This window comes from Coregonus lavaretus, assembly GCF_964263955.1.
Source record: "Coregonus lavaretus genome assembly, chromosome: 5".
Lineage (NCBI taxonomy): Eukaryota > Metazoa > Chordata > Actinopteri > Salmoniformes > Salmonidae > Coregonus > Coregonus lavaretus.
Window position 1 is genome coordinate 62,423,080 of NC_139992.1, and position 20,584 is coordinate 62,443,663.

The 20,584-nt window shown below is 42.0% G+C and overlaps 1 protein-coding gene across 1 annotated transcript; it reads left to right on the forward strand.

Moving 5' to 3' along the window:
* Window positions 1-9,320: 9,320 nt before the first annotated feature.
* vil1 (villin 1) lies at window positions 9,321-20,500 on the forward strand (the record flags this gene model as incomplete). Its single annotated transcript, XM_084162379.1, has 19 exons — window positions 9,321-9,401; window positions 9,549-9,623; window positions 9,716-9,912; window positions 11,096-11,204; window positions 12,795-12,905; window positions 13,466-13,674; window positions 13,897-13,975; window positions 14,706-14,804; window positions 15,350-15,503; window positions 15,774-15,874; window positions 15,963-16,100; window positions 16,287-16,445; window positions 16,592-16,771; window positions 17,363-17,508; window positions 17,645-17,789; window positions 18,365-18,553; window positions 18,747-18,815; window positions 19,124-19,276; window positions 19,416-20,500. The coding sequence occupies 19 exons, from the start codon at window positions 9,321-9,323 to the stop codon at window positions 19,527-19,529; spliced, it is 2,508 nt and encodes an 835-aa protein (XP_084018505.1). The 3' UTR covers window positions 19,530-20,500.
* Between the last annotated feature and the right edge of the window lie 84 nt (window positions 20,501-20,584).

The window sequence follows — 20,584 nt, forward strand, 5'->3', positions numbered from 1 at the left end:
AAAAATCTCATTTTGTCTGTCATAGTTGACGTGTACCTATTATGAAAATTACAGGCCTCTCTCATCTTTTTAAGTGGGAGAACTTGCACAATTGGTGGCTGACTAAATACTTTTTTTCCCCACTGTACATGCCCTTAACCAACAATGCAGTTCAAGAAATAGAGTTAAGAAAATATTTACTAAATAAACTCAATTAAAAAATAAAATAACAAGTAACACAATAAAATAACAATAACGAGGCTATGTACAGGGGGTCCTGGATGGCAGGAAGCTTGGCCCCAGTGATATACTGGGCCATACGCACTACCCTCTGTAGCGCCTTACGGTCGGATTCCGAGCAGTTGCCATAACAGGCGGTGAAGCAACCAGTCAGGATGCTCTCGATGGTGCAGCTGTAAAACCATGCCAAATCTTTTCAGTCTCCTGAGGGGGAAAGGGTGTTGTCGTGCCCTCTTCATGACTGTCTTGGTGTGTTTGGACCATGATAGTTTGTTGGTGATGTTGACACCAAGGAACTTAACTCTCGACCCGCACCACTACAGCCCCGTCGATATTAATGGGGGCCTTTTCGGCCCTCCTTTTCCTGTAGTCCACGATCAGCTCCTTTGTCTTGCTCACATTGAGGGAGAGGTTGTTGTCCTGGCACCACCCTGCCAGGTCTCTGACCTCCTTCCTATAGGCTGTCTCATCGTTTACGGTGATCAGGCCTACCACTGTTGTATCGTCAGCAAACTTAATGATGGTGTTTGGAGTCGTGCTTGGCCACGCAGTCGTGGGTGAACAGGGAGTACAGGAGAGGACTAAGCACGCACCCCTGAGGGGCCGCAGTATTGAGGATCAGCATGGCAGATGTGTTGTTGCCTACCCTTACCACCTGAGGGCAGCCCGTCAGGAAGTCCAGGATCCAGTGGCAGAGGTGTTTAGTCCCAGGGTCCTTAGCTTAGTGGTGAGCTTTGAGGGCACTATGGTGTTGAACGCTGAGCTGTAGTCAATGAACAGCATTCTCACATAGGTGTTCCTTTTGTCCAGGTGGGAAAGGGCAGTGTGGAGTGTGATTGAGATTGTATCATCTGTGGATCTGTTGGGGCGGTATGCAAATTGGAGTGGGTCTAGGGTTTCCGGGATGATGGTGTTGATGTGAGCCATGACCAGCCATTCAAAGCAATTCATGTCTACCAATGTGAGTGCTACGGGGCAGTAGTCATTTAGACAGGTTACCTTCACTTTCTTGGGCACAGGGACTTTGGTGGTCTGCTTGAAACATGTAGGTATTACAGACTCGGTCAGGGAGAGGTTGAAAATGTCAGTGAAGACACTTGCCACTTGGTCCGTGCATGCTCTGAGTACACGTCCTGGTAATCCGTCTGGCCCCGCGGCCTTGTGAATGTTGACCTGTTTAAAGGTCTTGCTCACATCGGCTACGGAGAGCGTGATCACACAGTCGTCCGGAACAGCTGGTGCTCTTATGCATGCTTCAGTGTTGCTTGCCTCAAAGTGAGCCTAAAAGGCGTCATTCATTCCTATGTGAAGACTAAATAGCACATTTGAAGCCAAGGATGTAAGTTAAGATGGTCTTTCATGGATACATAACATGCACAGTTTGAGCTACTCAAAGAAGTGACGTTGCAGGCTAGCTCAGTGCTGCCCCTTCTCATTTAATATCTCAAGATGAAGGCCGACCGGAGTACTGCAGGCTGCCATTAGCAACTAAACTATCCTAACTACTTCTGTGTGCGATTTTAAAATAATCGGTTTGAGGACATACATCTGGTGTAATAGAAGCAATTATTGGTTCCATGATTGTCTTCTAAATATATATTTTTTTTACACAAAGATTGCCAATCTTGTTTTCTGCAAAGAATACCTGCTGAGAGTACAACGGTCTGCCTTGAACTTTGTGGCTTCAATGAGAGGGGTCAGTGTTCTTCCCTGTACTGTACTGTACTGTACTGTACTAAGCTCTACTCAAGTGTTCTGTTCTGTACTGTACTGTATTGTACTGACTTCTACTCTACTTTTGTGTACTGTACTGTACTGTGCAAACCTGTGAAACAGACGTCTATGATTGGTTAAGATTTGGAGGGACAAAATTTCAACCACTTTTCAACATCCATTGACGTCTGGTGTCGGTCGGTGCTCAGTGGATGAGAGAGCTGGTTACAGTACGTGGAAAGAGGGGCTCATGGGTAGGTGTCAGTAAGAGCCAGGAGAGGTGACATTAACTTGGAGGGGTTGTCCAGACTGTTTTCACACTTGCTTTGACCACCACACGAAAGAAAGAGAAAGAGAAAGAAAACAGTTATGAGCTGAACATAACAGTATGCCAGTGGAAGGGAGGACAGTAGCAGGTGACCCAACTGTGGTTTGTGACTACTATGAATTCTCATTGTAGCCAATTCATGCAGTCATTCTGTTCCAAAAAAAATGTTTTAATCAGCTAATAAATCATAAACCAAATTGTTATCAGTAAAATGAGTTAGAGAAATTTGAAAATATCTTAAAGATATGTGGCTTTTGGTAACAGTTTTTGTGCATCTATTTCATATGCTCCTATGAGCTCATGAAGCTTTTTACATGGAAATGCCCCTAAACACTGGGGTCTAGGAACAAGGTCGCTTGTCACTAGATAAGAGAAGGCACACACACCTGTATGCATATCACCTCTCTCCCCATATATGGCAAACAGAGAGAGAGAGAGAGAGAGAGAGAGAGCGAGAGAGAGAGCGAGAGGGAGAGAGAGCGAGAGAGAGAGAGAGAGAGAGAGAGAGAGAGAGAGAGAGAGAGAGAGAGAGAGAGAGAGAGAGAGAGAGAGAGAGAGAGAGAGAAGACAAAGTTCAGGTGCTGTAAACCGCGTGGTGAGATGTGCAGGTAGTCTGCTGCTGCCTGCTAGATCCTGACACATCTCACCCTCTCCTCTCCACTCCTGGTCCCTCCACACCAGGTGAGTCCTTTGTACAACATACCAAGCTAACGGTCAGTTTATGTGTGTTTTCGCAAAGACATTATGTAGAAAATGGGCGTTCATGCGGAATGGCTCTATTGATGTGGACAATTAAGGAGGAATGATGTCTTGGTCACTGTGGAACCATGGGAGGTTAGCCAGAGAAAATGGACCTCAACATGTATCAGATGTAGCTATCAGCTAAAGTAGTACAAATGTCTGCCGGCAAATGTATTGATATTGGTTATAGGAGTATTGGTTATAGGGTAAACATTTATTTGAATGAAGTATTGAACCCACTCTGGAAATGTGATGTGTTTGAAGAGTATATTGTTACAAAAATATGCCTAAAATAAGCCTAATCAAAAAGGGTAGTTTTGAGATATTCATGTTTTAAATGTCATTATACTCCTTGTAGTGTTCTCTGAAATATGGAGTATGTCTAGATTCTGAAATACACATTTCAAATTCATTTAATGAATGTGAAATTTGTATTACAGAATCTAGACATACTCCATAATTGAGAGAACACTATAAGGAGTATAATGACATCAAGATGTTGTCTGTATCATGTACGGTTCACAGATTATAGGGTTTTACAGGAGGCATGTAAAGGTCTAAAAAAGGCTTAAAATGGCCAATTTCATCATGATTTTCAAAACAATTGTTTGTGATACAAATGTAAAAAGCATGTTAAATATCCTTTCTCCCAATGAAGTTCCTATGTGAGAATTCATAGCCGCTGGAAGTAGTGGTAATGAGGGTGCTGCAGCACCAACTGATAAATCAGAATTTAAAAATGACAAAATACAATTTTACAAATATCTATACATATTTTTTAATGTGTGCACTGGGCCTTTGTTACTCCTGTATGAGCGGACCAAAATAGTTGGGGATTTTAAAAAAAATCTCAGCACCCCCACCTCTAAACATCGGTTCGCGGCCATGTGAGAATTGCCAGAGCGACCTGAGATACCAAAAATATTTTCTGCTCCCACTGCCGTGGAAACGCCCTATTACCCAATCATGACAGAAAGATAAATGTCATTGTGATAAGTCATTATTATATTACTCTATCAACAGACCTCTGAACAGCAGTTAGGGGAGGAAAAATGGTCCTGATAAGTAGACTTAAAGTTATTGTTTTATGACCAACACGCATCTATATTGTGGTTACTCCGCAAGTAGAAATGCTCATTATGAGTGCAACAGTCTCATTTATCATACATTTGATATATTCCATTTGACAATTTACAACAACAAAAACCTAATAGTTTTCAGCATCTTGAATTTGTCTGGGATGTGCAAATCGGAATGAGTGTTTTGAGGACGTGCATTTTTGGTAACAGAATGGAAAGACACTAGGCAATATTTCTTATACTTACAGAAGGCAAATAATTTCTGCAAAACTAAATATAAATGTTGATATTAGTTGGCAAGGGTCTTTACTTCAACATTGTTGTGTTTTGATGTACACTATATATACAAAAGTATGTGGACACCCCTTCAAATTAGTGGATATGGCTATTTCAGCCACACCCGTTGCTGACAGATGTATAAAATCGAGCACACAGCCATGCAATCTCCATAGACAAACATTGGCAGTAGAATGGCCTTACTGAAGAGCTCAGTGACGTTCATTATTCCACCTTCATAGGACAGTCATTTCTTCAAATTTCTGCCCTGCTAGAGCTACCCCGGTCAACTGTAAGTGCTGTTATTGTGAAGTGGAAACGTCTAGGAGCAACAACAGCTCAGCCGCAAAGTGGTAGGCCACACAAGCTCACAGAACGGGACCGCCAAGTGCTGAAGCACGTTGCAACACTCACTACCGAGTTCCAAACTGCCTCTGGAAGCAACGTCAGCACAATAACTGTTCGTCGGGAGCTTCATGTAATGGGTTTCCATGGCCGAGCAGCCACACACAAGCCTAAGATCACCATGGGTAATGCCAAGCGTCGGCTGGAGTGGTGTGAAGCTCGCCACCATTGGACTCTGGAGCAGTGGAAATGCGTTCTCTGGAGTGATGGATCACGCTTCACCATCTGGCAGTCCGACGGATGAATCTGGATTTGGCGGATGCCAGGAGAACGCTACCTGCCACAATGTAGAGTGCCAACTGTAAAGTTTAGTGGAAGAGGAATAATGGTCTGGGGCTGTTTTTCATGGTTCGGGCTAGACCCCGTAGTTCCAATGAAGGGAAATGTTAACGCTATAGCATACAATGACATTCTAGACGATTATGTGCTTCCAACTTAGTGGCAACAGTTTCGGGAATGCCCTTTCCAGTTTCAGCATGACAATGCCTCTGTGCACAAAGCGAGATCCATACAGAAATGGTTTGTTGAGATCGGTGTGGAAGAACTTGACTGGCCTGCACAGAGCCCTGACCTCAACCCCATCGAACCCCTTTGGGATGAATTGGAACGCCGACTGCGAGCCAGCCCTAATCACCCAACATCAGTGCTCGACCTCACTAATGCTCTTGTGGCTGAATGGAGGCAAGTCTCCACACCAATATTTCAACATCTAGTGGAAAGCCTTCCCAGAATAGTGGAGGCTGTTATAGCAGCAAAGGGGGGGACTAACTCCATATTAATGCCCATGATTTTGGAATGAGATGTTTGACGAGCAGGTGTCCACATACTTTTGGGCATGTAGTGTATTTCTAACACCTTTTAAGACTTCATGCTAGATGTATTGTAAGACCCCTTTTCCATATTTTATACCAGAAATCTAAGCATTTGCTTATTACTAATTTTCAGGATGGAAAATGGTTGAAAAATGTATATATGCCTTAATTACTCAAAATTATAGACTTCATTTTACACCAAAGTTGATGTGCTCCTATGACCTTCACATGTTAGTGCTCATGGAGCTTTTTACATGGAACACACTGTGGGGTCTAGGAACAAGGTTGCTCATCACTTGATAAGAGAAGGCACACACACCTGTATGCATATCACCTCTGCTTGCCATATATGGTCACTAGAGTAATCGACAATCAAAAGTGTGCGCGTGTGTGTGCATGCATGTGTGTGTGTGTGTGTTAGAGAGAGAGAGAGAGAGAGAGAGAGAGAAGACAAAGTTCAGGTGCTGTAAATGGGGTGGTGAGATGTGCAGGTAGTGACACATTTCACCCTCTCCTCTCAACTCCTGGTCCCTCCACATCAGGTGAGTCCTTTGTATAACGTGCCAAGCTAACAAACAGTTTCTGTATGTTTTCGCGAAGAAGTGATGTAGCAAATGGGAGTTTATGTGGAATGAGCAAATGGCCGTTTATGTCGAATGAGCTCTGTATTGATGTGGACATTTAAGGAGAAATTATGTCTTGGTCATTGTGGAACCTTGGGAGGTTAGCTAGGGAAAATGGACCTCAACGTGTATCAGATATATAGCTATCAGCTAAAGTAGAGACATCTTTTGCCTGCAAATGTATTGATATTGATTATAGAAGAAACATTTATTTAAATGACGTATTGAGCCCAGTCTGGAAATGTGTATATTGTTAGTAACAATATGTCTAAAAATAAGCAAAATCAAAAAGTGTAGAATATTAATATTTTTAATGTTGAATAAATGAATGTGAAATTTGTATTACAGAATCTAGACATACTCCATATTTGAGAGAACACTATAAGGAGTATAATGACGTCAAGATGTGGTCTGTATCATGTACGGTTCACAGATTATAGGGTTTTACAGGAGGCATGTATAGGTCTAAAAAAGATGATTTAAACACCATGTTAAACATCCTTCCTCCCAATGAAGTTCCTATGTGAGAATTGCTAGAACAATCTGAGATGCAAAAAATATTTTCAGCTCCCGCAGGCCTGGAATCGCCCTATTATCCAATCATGACGCAGACAAGATAAGCGTCGTTGTGATGACTCATTATTATATTACGCTATCAACAGACCTCTGAACAGCAGTTAGGGGAGGAAAAATGTTGCTGATAAGTAGATTCAAAGTTATTGTTTTATGATAAGCAAACACGCATCTATACCGTGGTTACTTCGCAAGTAGAAAGGCTCATTATCAGTGCAACAGTCTCACTTATCATTAATTTGAAATGAACATTTTGTGAACAATCACTCACTTGGTTTTATTCCATTTGACAATTTACAGTAACAAAAATCTAATAGTTTTCAGTGTCATGAATTTGGCTGGGATGTGCAAATCAGAAAGAGGACATACATACACTGAATGGAACAGAAAGGTAAAATAAGCAATATGTCAAGCAGTGATACACATTTAAACAACAAACACACACAAACCAGCATGGACCAACCATACAGTAATGAGTTAATGAAGCTGTGAATCATTGGGCTTTGTAGTTATGAGCCTTATACCCATCATTAAATCAACCCAGGGTGTTGGGGTGGGGCATATGATTGATTGACTAACACTCAGGCTACAAAGGACACAATGTAATAGGCCTGTTAGTCTGTTTCAGCGATGGTTGCTGTTTGGTTTAGAAGCCATATGGAGGTAAGTCTGTGGTTACAAGAAAGGGACAGAGTGCAAACACAGCACAATATCACTTTATGGTCCACTGCTCATAAACTGAACTGGGCTTCCATGGTCTATCAGCAGCCAGACAGCTAGCCAGCCTACCAGCCAGTCAGCCACACAGCATGCTGTTCCAGCTGGCCCTCTGATTCTCTATAGGAAGATTCTATTAATGGGGACAAATAGTTATGTTAAGTGGATGTTTTGTTCCTATATGTTGTTGGGGACTATCGCTACTTGATATTCAATTCAAGCCTTTTCACAGTGGACATTGAAATAAGAGTAGCCTACTCTATGTGTCCGAGAAACCGGTCCTTAAGGTTTAAAGCCTTGACAAGACCACTGTTCCTCACCTCTCCCTTAGATTGATCGAGAAATCATATTAGCATTATCATAAAAACTTGGCTTCGCCTCAGGAGCCCCATAAATGTCTCAATCCCTGTATTTAAAGTATGCTGTACAATGGAATTGACTATGAAATGAAGCACACGTTAGATGCATTTTTTTTTGGGTGTGATTAATTATAATTCTGGCAGGTCCTCATTACAAATAAGCCATGAGACCATGATGCAAAAGTTGACATTCAGCTATGCCTATATATACCAATATAGCAGTATAACTGTAGACACTGTAGTAAGGTACCATATGTTTTGACACTCAGGAAATTGGAGACTGCTGTGTTCAAGGTTGTGGTAACATCTGGGAGGTACTGAGAATTTCACTTCCTGCTTTGTAGCAAGCCGTTTACGCTCCTCCTGCAATGGTGGCTTCAAAATATGTGGTTCCTTTGTGTAGTACAATAAGCACAGACTGAGACACTCTTGAGCAGTATACTCCCATTACCATTCTGTGACCTGAGACAGGAAATACTCTACTGAGGTCACATCCAGGGGTGAAAGTAAGGCAGTATGGTCCGGTACAGTGTCCCAGCAAAATAAATAGTGGGGGTACGCCGTACCGGTAAAACATGATTAAAACAAAATAATTTAAGCAAAATGCCAAGAAAACTGTAGGCTATTACACTATTATGTATCATTACCGCATGAAAAATTAGCGAATGGACTTGAAAACGGGTGGTGTAGCCTATGTTCCAAAATGCGATGTGGTTCGATGAGAACACTCACATTTTGCCAAGGCAGAGAGAGATGAGTGGCCAACAGCAGCGGACAGCAGTACGCGTACTGTATAAATTCTGGCCTAATGACAATCGCCAAATGCCGTTACACTTTTTGGTGTTTTGTGTAACAGATGTCTCTTTCCATTCACCACTGTTTGGAGGCTGGAAATATGTTGCGAGTGGATGAACGTGCGATAACCTAGTAAAAGAGCTCTTTGAAGTGATTGTTTGACAATCAGATGACAACATCAAGACTGGTTGTGTTTATGCCACAGTAAAAGGTAATACATTTTAAAAGTTAAATGACAAATCTTTTTGACCAGGCCCACAGAGATCCTATTGAATTAATAGGGATTCTATATGTAATTCTATGACTGGCCCACGCGCAAGCGGGTGCACACATAGTAGGTCCCGTACAAGGAAGAAATTGAATCTACTTTCACCCCTGGTCACATCATTGACTCTGCCAATGATCAACTCAAAGACTTATGGATCAACTCCTCCCCTTAGCCAGTCATGCAAGGTAGCAGAGCCAGATAACACTAGGCAACAGCACAGTTTATTGAGTTTGTGTCTGTTTTGATTTAGTTTTTTGCTATTTCAAGCCCTCTGAATCTGTATGGAATACTATTGAACATGTAAACAACAGAATATGAATAGGTTAGCTTCATTAAGAAACAGTGAACGACCACTAACTCACTCACACATTCACTTCCCTCTAGGTATCTTCTCCAAGCTGAATCTGGCACCATGCCACAGATCCAGGTCAAAACCCAAGTTGCAAAAGTCCTCAATAAAACCACGCCAGGGCTGCAGATATGGAGGATAGAGGTGAGAGAACAGCACATAGTTCCTTTGTCATTACTACATAATGAATATGCAGAACATGTAAATGCCAAGTTAGGTTCATTATCAAACTTTTTCACACAATGACATTAAATGCAATTGTGAACTGGTTCCAATTTTCCAATTGGACAGGCCATGGAGATGGTGCCCTTCCCTTCTAAAGCATATGGGAATTTCTATGAAGGAGACAGCTATGTCATTCTATACGTAAGTAATCAATGTAACATTATGATGGCGTATTCCAAACAAATACATGAAGTGACATCCCAGTAACATCATGTTTCTGTCTAATCTCGTAGACCAAAAAGATGAACAGCTCGTTCACCTTCGACCTCCATTATTGGCTCGGAAAGGACACCTCCAACGACGAGCAGGGGGCGGCGGCCATCTACACCACCATGATGGACGAGCACCTAGGGGGTGTGGCTGTGCAGCACCGCGAGGCGCAGGGCTATGAGAGCGACACCTTCCGCGGATACTTCAAACAGGGAATCATGTGAGCTATGTAGGCTACACCCTACACCTGCCTACTGTATGGAAAGAAAATGAACAACTCTGATACAATGATTCCCATTGAACACAGACAAATTAGCAGCAGCTCACATGTATACAATGCAATTTCACTATTTACACTAGAGACAAACAACTTGAGCTCCTCCAACTCATCACTCAAATAAGCCACCATGTTGGCTTAACCCCAAAATAACACACCCAAACACCCATAAAACATCTGTTAAACACCCATAAAAACCATCTACCCAACACCCACACAGTTTAGTTGCACTGTCAATGAACACAATACCTAAAAGCCTCAAACCAAGATATTTGGAATGATTATGGAGCCATGAAAGATAGTGGCAAGGGAAATACCTTGTTGATATACAGGAGGTGACAATAGGAGGAACCAAAATCTTGAGAAAAAAGGTAGGTACTGGTATTTCTGTAGCCATCATCGGGTATGTACTATAGGTCATAGTGAAATTATATCGCCTCCCCCTCTCTACAGCAAAAGGCCATTTCCCCTTGTGGTGTTACCTTTCTCGGATAAGTATACAAAATATCACTGTGGGGAGGTTGGCACAACCAAAACTTCTGCATTCTGCACTCTTCGAAAAAGAGATGCTATCTAGAACCTAAAAGGGTTCTTCGACTGTCCCCATAGGATAACCCTTTGAAGAACCCTTTTTGGTTCCCGGTAGAACTCTTTTGGTTCCAGATAGAACCCTTTTGAGTTCCATGTAGAACCCATTACACAGAGGGTTCTACATGGAACCCAAAAGAGTTCTACCTGGAACCAAAAAGGGTTCTCCTGTGGGGACCATTTTGGAACCCTTTTTTCTAAGAGTGTTGCTTCTGAGAAACAGCATGGTGGTCAGGCAGAATAGTGGAGGTAAGTCAGAGCGAGACAGCACAACAGAAATAACCTTCATGACCGCAAGCTGACGTACATAACATGTAATGGTATTCAGAGCATCAGGGGTGTATTCACTAGGAACCGAACAGAGACAAACGGGCTGAAACAAGGAGGGATCTACCTGAAGTTTCCGTTGTTAAACCTTTTGCTGCAATTTGCACTAATGAATACACTCCTGGTAATTGCCAAATAACAACAGAAAGGGTTTCAGACCATCATTCATGGCTGTCATCTGACAGTATTTCTTGTGCATGTTTTTCTGCAGCTACAAGAGGGGCGGTGTGGCATCTGGGATGAAGCAGGTGGAGACCAACACCTACAACATCCGTCGCCTGCTCCATGTCAAGGGAAAAAAGCATGTGGTGGCTGGAGAGGTGAGAAAGCTCAAGCCAACGTGACCCTTGTGGAATATACTGCCTTCACAGCCTCTGCTCTGCCCTTGACTAGGATGTCTACTTCAGTTACTATATTTTACATTTTACTTGACTAGAAACAGCTCAGTCACTTCCTTCTCTGCTCAGCTCAGTCACACTTCTTGTACAGCGGATTCAACTTAAGTTCAAGTACATCAATTATTAGTCACATTTGCTGGGCCACTGACTACCATGTAGCTCCTCACTGACATAATCACATGAAAGTCTATCAAGAAACTACACTGATGTGTCTTATCCGTTACAAAAATCCCAAGGTTAAAGGTAGACAAATGACATTGCCAAAAGCACCGGAGATATTGAGATGAGCGAGATGCAACACTTTGCGCTCACACAGTCACACACAGTATCTGTGCATGCGCAAGGGTTCGCATCACGCTATATACAGCGTGGTAGCCACGGGACCAAAACAGCGGAGAAGTTGAGCCTCTTAGTTGTTGCGGAAATTGACGCACTATGCTGTTTACTTTCTGCATCTACGTATGTCATATCGCTGAGTCTACCTTTAATGTTCAACTCAGACATACTACTTATTGTGAAAGCTGAGTAGAATGAAGAAGAGATTGTTAACTCAATTAGTCCCCCCGTAATGCCGGTGCATTTTGGACTTCTAACCCCTTACATTTTTTTTGGAGCTACAGACTTCTGGGTTGTAACATTGGTTTAGTCTATTTCATCTGCATCCACAGATAACAACCATTCTGTGTGATTAACAGGGGCTGAGCTAGAGTGGCGTATCCCGAAGGGGCCCGGTGCCGGTCTTTTTACAAAAATGTCTGTGGAGTCCAAATTATTTGAGCTACAAACTATTACAATCTATCTATGAAAAGCTGAGACTCACACGAATATGCACATTTTGCTCTATGACGCCTACAAGCTACACAAGAGTCGTTAGAAGATAAGGGGTTCTACATAAAAGTTCGTAGGAAATCCCAGGACATAGTGTCTGTAATACTGTAATAATCTCACATAGTCGCTGTCACAAACTCCAAACATTTGTCACTGACTACATGGATATTAATTTCCCAGTGAGCAAACCATTACTGTACATTTTTATCCGATGTTTCCTTTGGCGGACCTTATTCTTTCATTGACATCTGTCAATAAAACTCATGAATGCAACTGTTTATGTCAAATTGTTTTGTGTTCTACTTGTAGAACATGTGGCCTGAAAAGAAAATGGCAAAATACTTCATTGTGAGGCTAAATATAAGGGCTGGACATGCAGATAAATGAAAGTCAGATAAATTAAAAGCAGATTTTTGCTGTGGTCTCGGGACTGATAGGGTTAACCCTTAAAGAGATTGTCAGTAGCCTACAATTGACTGACAAATACTTACAGTATCAATGTTACTTGATATAACCACATGTCAGCATCTAGTAAAAGCATCAATTCAACAGCTGCTGACCTGACCTATCTGCATCATGTCATTAATATAATGCTGGAGAACATTATTATGGAATTCATCTATGTGTCCTTTCCATCCCCATCAATCCCCCTTTCCATCATCATCCATCCATACTTGAGAAAAGGTGGACATGAGCTGGAGCAGCTTCAACAAGGGGGATGTGTTCCTGCTGGACCTGGGCAACCTCATCATCCAGTGGAACGGACCCAAGAGCAACCGGATGGAAAGACTCAAGGTAAGGAGACCTTTTAGACCACAGCCATAGAGAGATACAATACTACTTTATGGGTGACATTTTCTTTGTCTAAATGCTGCGAGCAAAATGGATAGATCTCGTCAGAGTTTAGTTCCTGTCTGTGCTTCGGGATTTTACCGCCCCAAGTTTTCAGGAAGGTACTTTGTTTTTTACTTTGGTGCATAATGAATGAGAGATAAGTGAAAGCAGGGGTTCAACCACATTGCTTTCACACCTTCAGGCATATCAGGTCAGTGATAACCATAAGGAAGAGAAGCGAGGACAGGTGCATTTTTTAAGTATTCAAACAAGGCCCCTATGTAGGAAGACCTCTGCTTCTAAACCTAACCCTTCCAGCATGGAAAGCATACAACTAAGACTGGAGTGTGGTTCCAATGGCTCAATAAGGTAGAGCGTGGTGGGTTCTATTGTAAAGTACTGCCCTTGCACTCAGGGTGCTTTGGATAAAAGCATCAGCTAAAAACTAGCATTATAGAGTGCCTTAGCCCCCTGGTGGTGGTATGATTGGTTGATATTGTCACATTTGTTTTTCTCTGCAGGGGATGACTCTAGCCAAAGACATCCGTGACAGGGAGAGAGGGGGACGGGCGCAGGTGAGTGTGGTGGAAGGGGACGACGAGAAGTCTTCAGAGGAGGCCATGAAGCTGATGAAGCAGCACCTAGGAGAGACAAGACGGGACATCAAGGACTGCATCGCATCTGACGATGTGGTCGACCAGAAGCTGAAGTCCAGCGTCAAGCTCTTTCAGTGAGTGCTGACCACTGACATGACCTCAGTGATATTTATAACCTCCTTATGACCTGTCATAGACATTATAAGCTCTTATGACCTGTCACAGACATTATAACCTCTTCTGCCCTGTCATAAACATGTACTGTAGCAGATGTGAACTAGCTAGTGAGAGCTAGCCATTTTGCTTACAGAATCGTTGTTAAAAATAATGTGTAACATTCTGATTGATCTGTGCAGTATCTCAGATGCCGAGGGGAACCTTGTGGTGCAAGAGGTGGCAGTGAAGCCTCTGACTCAGGACCTGTTGAATCACGAGGTCAGTTTCCTTGTCAATCAGGGAAAGGGGAGGGGGCATGTTAAAGGAGAAGGGGTTTAAAGTGTCCTTTGTTGCCACTTGTCTACTCAAGCAAACTTTTATCCACAATTCAAAGTACAGTATTTGGGTGTGTGCCATAAAATTATATTGACTGAGCTTAAGCATAGTACCATGATCAGGTTCATACAAGAATGAGAAGATGATAAGGATATGATAAAGATCCTTCTGAGAAATGTGTAAGCTGAGAGAGATGAGTATGTAAGGTTTACACTGGTTCTGTAATGTTTTAATGAAAATTGATAGAGACTATTTCTGCCCTGTGACATCGAACAGAGACAAACATAATTCTCCTTGAGGGCTGGCATGTGGTCTCAACAGTCAAAATTAGCCAAACTTCTAATACTAATACATCTAGACTACAAGGGGGACACGGAATAGAAAAACACTGTGGTTGTGGTTTAAAACCATGAGAAATGAGTCTCACATGAAAATGTAGGATTACAGTAACTGGTTCTCATAGTAACTGGTTCTCAATTTTAGCACAGTGAAAATGAATCTGTTGGGATAGTTACAGACATTCTCGGTATGCCACATTATAGAATTGTCCCTATGTGCAGAAGTGTATAATGCAGTAATGAAACTCAGGCAAACAGTAATCCTCTTTACTGAGCAGTAGAGGTATCAATAAATGTAATTTCATACATCTAATCTAAATCTACTCATTTCACAGGACTGCTTTCTGTTGGATCAAGGTGGTGTACAAATCTTTATCTGGAAAGGAAAGAAGTCTTCCAAGACAGAGCGGTCTGAGTCTTTGGCTAAAGCAGAAGTGAGCCAGACCTCTTGACACATTTTAGTTTACAATGTTTTTGATACCCCTTTGCTGTCCCCTATAGGCTTTTTAGGTGAATTCAGACTGACTGTTATAGAGGGTCCTAAAATATCAGACACCCTCAGTTTGTACATCCCAGATAACAAATACCCAAACAAGTTAACCCTGAAAACCAGCTGAACACCTGAAACACTTCTTCCGGTCCTGGATCTAAGCTCCACTCAATTACTTACCCACTCTCTCTGACACCCATATATCTATACCATTCTAATTTATGAATACTTTGGTATGTTCCTAGCAAAATAAAAAATAAACAAAGCACAGGAATTAAATTCCATGTGATCCCTGCAGATGTAGGATCTTCATTTGAGCCAATTTGCTACAGCAGGAAAATAACCCTGCAGCAACAGGAAATGTGAATTATTATGTGGATTATTATTAATGGCATTTTTTTTAGGGGTTGATACATTTCCATCAACAAAATAGTGATAAAATGAAGATACTACATCTGTATTTTAAAATCTAAAATGTTGGAATTCTAGGCATACAAGAAGGCGAAGGGCTACCCTATCTCCACCTACATTGAGACGGTGAACGATGGTGCTGAGTCTGCCGTATTCAAGCAGCTGTTCCAGAGGTGGACCGTGAAGGGTCAGACTGTGGGGATGGGAACCACAAACAGCCCAGGCAAAATTGGTGAGCAAGTCACACACTGGATATATTGTACACTCAATGCACATGTCCAATCAGATGTATTTATTTAGGATTTGTTTTCATGCTTTGCGGAGTATTGACTGAAGCATACTGTGCATTTCCAACAGCATATTTCAATGTACATTATGAATCAAACACCTATTTCTCAACTTGACTAATGAAACTAAGCATCCAGTATTCAATGCAAAAAAAAAAAAAAACTGAGACAAGACTTTATCTAGTATCTCTAAATGTGTTTTCTTGACAATGCAGCCAAGGTTGAGCAGATCAAGTTTGATGCAACTTCCATGCATGCAAGGCCTGACCTGGCTGCCCAGCAGAAAATGGTGGACGACGGAACAGGCGAAGCAGAGGTTGGTTGGTAACAATAATTATTCATAATGCTCCCCTTTAAACTATACATCCAATGGAAACTAACATGTCCTATTTTCCTCCAACCAGGTGTGGAGGTTAGAGGACAGTGAGCTGGTGCCTGTGGACAGGAAGTGGTTGGGCCACTTCTATGGAGGCGACTGCTATCTCATCCTCTACAAATATGATGTCAGCCACAGGAGTCACTACATGCTATACATATGGCAGGTCAGAGCACCCTGCTAGCCACCATTCCCTCTACGGCATAGCTCTTTGTCTGCCTGGCAATCAAGCTTTGTTAATACCAGAAGACGTTGATATGAGAAGAGCTTAATTCCATGACTTAGTCTCTGGCTTACTTTCTGCAACCTATGCAGATAGGTAACTATGATGTGTTTGATGTGTGCAATGTAGGGTCGTCATGCGACCACGGGAGAGCTAGCTGCCTCTGCTTTCCAAGCCGTGAACATCGACCGGCAGTACAACGGGGAGCCAGTTCAGGTCCGAGTGCCCATGGGAAAAGAACCACTCCACCTCATGGCCATATTCAAGGGCAAGATGGTGGTCTATGAGGTAAGCCCTCCACGTGTTCCTTTGTCAATGAGTTTTCAAGGAAATTCTTGGAATGTTTCAAATGTATCGTCTTAAAAGATTCTCATTGGAATCTCATAATGAATGTGATTGTATGTCATCATTACAATTGTAATCATGGTTTGCAGGAGGGGAGCTCCAGAGCCAACTCTAAACATGTCCAGCCGGCAGTTCGTCTCTTCCACATCCACGGCACCAACGAGTTCAACACCCGCGCCATCGAAGTGCCAGCACGCTCTTCGTCCCTCAACTCCAACGACGTCTTTGTGCTCAGCACTGACACTTGCTGCTATCTGTGGTACGGAAAGGTAAGCAGCAAAAACGCCATAACCTTGTAATCCAGGTTAAGCAGAGGTCTCCAGCTAAGCATTGATGAGGAGAGTACAAGCAGTGGTGTCATGCCCATAGGGGGCACAATGGTACGTGCCCCCTCAGATTTGCCCAGTTTTTGAAAGATTCTGACGCTAATTACAAAACTTTATTTTTAAGCCCGCATTTTATCATAATTATCTATAAAAAAGATCTGTCAGCGGTATTTTGTGGAGGGGCACAATGATTGGACCAGGCAAAAAGTACCAGGCAAAGAAAATTTTGGAAAAGCAAGAAATTACTAAATGTACTAAATGTTCTTGGGTTATGATACTATATACAAGTGTGGCATAAAATATCTTAAATAATCAATGTGCATGATTAATTAAAATTAAACAGGTATATACATATTTTTACATAGAATTAGGCATAATGATTATGGCTCTAGGGTGCAGGAAAAAACGGATTCAGGTGTTTAAGAAATGCACATACTTCGTGCCCCCTTTAAAAGAATGGGTGCCTGACGGTACTGAGTTCAAAGGCAGTACTTTACCTAGTTATGCGACAGGTATGACCCTTATCCCTTGCAGGGCTGCAGTGGCGATGAGCGAGAGATGGGCAAATCCCTGGCAGACATAATCTCCAGGAGGGAAAAACAGGTCATTGCAGAGGGCCAGGAGCCGGCTCACTTCTGGGTCAATCTGGGAGGCAAGTCCCAGTATGCCAGCAGCAAGAGGTACTACACTTGATCCTTTGGTTTTATAGTTACCTAAGGGGCCTGTTCATCTGAACTGAGCAAAACATTGTTTACAACTGAAAATTACATCCCCTTTTGATGCCTTCTTCCTGGTCCGTCTGTGGTCTCTGCCAAGGCTTCAGGAAGAGCACAGCAACATCACCCCACGTCTCTTCGAGTGCTCCAATCAGACGGGCCGCTTCCTGGCCACGGAGATTACAAACTTCAACCAGGACGACCTGGACGAAGATGACATCATGCTGCTCGACATCTGGGACATGGTGAGGGCCTGTCTTTTTAGCCTGTATTTGTATTTATTAGGGATCCCCATTAGCTGCTGCCAAGGTACTCTTCCACTCTTCCATTAAGGCACTTACATCACACATAAAACAAAATATTAAACAGTACATCATATAACATTATTACACCACTACATATCTACAATACAAAATGTATAATACCACCATACAACAATATTGGTTTTGTGATGAATGAACCATCTGATTCAATGAATGATGGAGCTGAGTTTTCTTTTTTGCCCAAAATGTCATTTAAGGTGCTCCAAAGCTCATTCTTTATATCATTTATCTTTGTTTCATAGTATATTTTCTTCTTCTTTTTATTCAGTTTAGTCACATGATTTCTCAATTTGCAGTATGTTTGCCAATTGGTTGTGCATGGAATCCAAACTGATGTGCCATGTTCAGCCATTGTTTCCGTTTGGGTTCCAGGCTACTACTGTATTGTCTTTTGGTGGCCACTATCAATCTATGATCTGGAGGTTTGGTTCTTGTGAAACACAAGCGGTCCTGAGAGGACATCCTTCCTTACAAACCCTTGACCTCTTCTTACTCAGGTGTTCCTGTGGGTGGGCAAGGGAGCCAATCAAATAGAGAAGGACAATGTGGTCCCCACGGCACATGAGTACCTGAGGAGCCATCCAGGGGGTCGGGATATGGACACCCCCATCGTGATGATCAAACAGGGCTTTGAGCCTCCCACCTTCACCGGCTGGTTCCATGCCTGGGACCCACACATGTGGAGTGTATGTAGCAAGAATATGAGTAATTATGAGATGATAATACACATTGTAGGATGGTCATGTGCTTATAACAAGTCTAACAATGTATTATAACTGCTTCATAATGCATTACACCTGTTGGTTTCAAGTATTACCAAAGTGTCTTTACTCAGGGCACAAAATATTGATTTAAACAAGCTGATTATTATGTCCACAGGGAGGGAAGTCCTACCAAGAATTGAAGGCTGAGCTTGGGGATGCCACTGACATCATCCAGATCACCGTGGTGAGTCTCTACTCTCTCTCAAGCCCACTAACATCATCTGATTTACGAAACTGTTCTCATGTAAACATGCTTTACAAATGCATCTACAGTATGCAACCCAAAGGAAATGTATTTAAGTGTTAATGTTAATCTGCCTCACGGAAAACAATGTCCACCAACAAAGTTGCCGAAGGTCTAGCCACCATTTGACCTGGTGTTTTAACCTAGCCTAGCCATTTAGGAACAATTATGGCATTGTCACAGAAACCAGTCAGATATGATTTTCTGCAACAGTTAAATTAATGGTCTCTGTCTGTTTGTGGCTACAGGACAGAACCACATCCAATTCCACTCAGAATAACTCCAAAAACATTGGAGTACCACTGTTGCAACCTACCGTTCAGGCCACCTTCCCTGCAGAAAAGCTGTTGAACTGCCAAACAGAGGACCTGCCCGATGGGGTTGACCCCACCAAGAAAGAGGTAAACTACACTGGAACTCCATGATTGTCCTCGCTTCAGTCTGTACTTCAGAGTAGCTGTCAGCTAAATGTATGCTTATCGTTCTCACTCATCTATTTTATCATGTACTATAACTATACCATACCTTTATCATTTCCAGGAGCATCTTTCCAATGATGACTTCACTCTGATCCTGGGTGTGTCCAGGGTAGAGTTCTACTCCATGCCCAACTGGAAGCAGCAGAATTTGAAGAAAGAGAAGGGTCTGTTCTAGGAGTATATCTACACTTCAGGTCTCATTTTGACAGCGTAAAATAGCTGCACTGTTGTCAAATCTCCTCAAATACTCTATTTCAAAAGGAGTTTGGAATGCAATAGTTCTAAATTCTGCATCTTGAATCTGCAATGTTATTTGTGCATCTTAGACCTGCAGAAATATTACATGATTTTGAAATTAGGCCCACTAAAACAAAAGTATAGGGAGTATTTCAGACATGGTTAACAGTTGACACTAGCACTGCTTTTTTGCGCTCTCAAAAGTAGGCCCCTCGTGTTTTGTCATCTAGCCTTGCACTTCTACTCTTAGCCAATCTGAGAACGTGTGCACGAGTGGGTAGTTCTCAAATAGCTGTAAACAGATTAAAGTGCCTTAGGTTTAGTCTTGCAAATAATCTATGATTTTTTTCTTGATTCTGAAATGTTGCCGTTATAATTTAGGCAATCAAGTTATGAAGAGGACATTTCTAGGTGATAGAAAGGATTCTACACGTTTTATTATTGGAGATTTAGCATATACTTTATTTGCATCACTTTTTCCCCTGAATTGCTACTTGTGTCACAGAATTATATCTGGATATGTACTGTGCCTGTCAGACATTTAAGAATACGCAGAATATTATATTGGTTCTATATTTTATGTCCACAATTAGCCTTAATATTGAAAATGTATCTTCAAATGTCTCTTTGTAATCTTCAGAGGACCACAAGGGCTTAGTTTTATGTTGAAATGCAGGAATATAAAAATGTGTAGGTACTTTATGTGCTTCATAATATAAATGTGGAGGTCTAATGTATCAATGAAATTATGACTGTCAAATGGAGATAACTATTGGGGTATTTAGTTTTTGCTATGTTGGATAAACAAATTAATATATCTCTATATGAAGACCCTTCATTTGCAATGGCAGTCAATAAAGATCCTATTCCCCATTGTGTGTGTTCAATACCTTCAGCAAATCATAATGAATCATTTGCACATACTGATATGTGCAAAACAATAGAATGTGAAAACAAATGGCAAAGTGTGGTGTATCTAATTGGGATCCAATT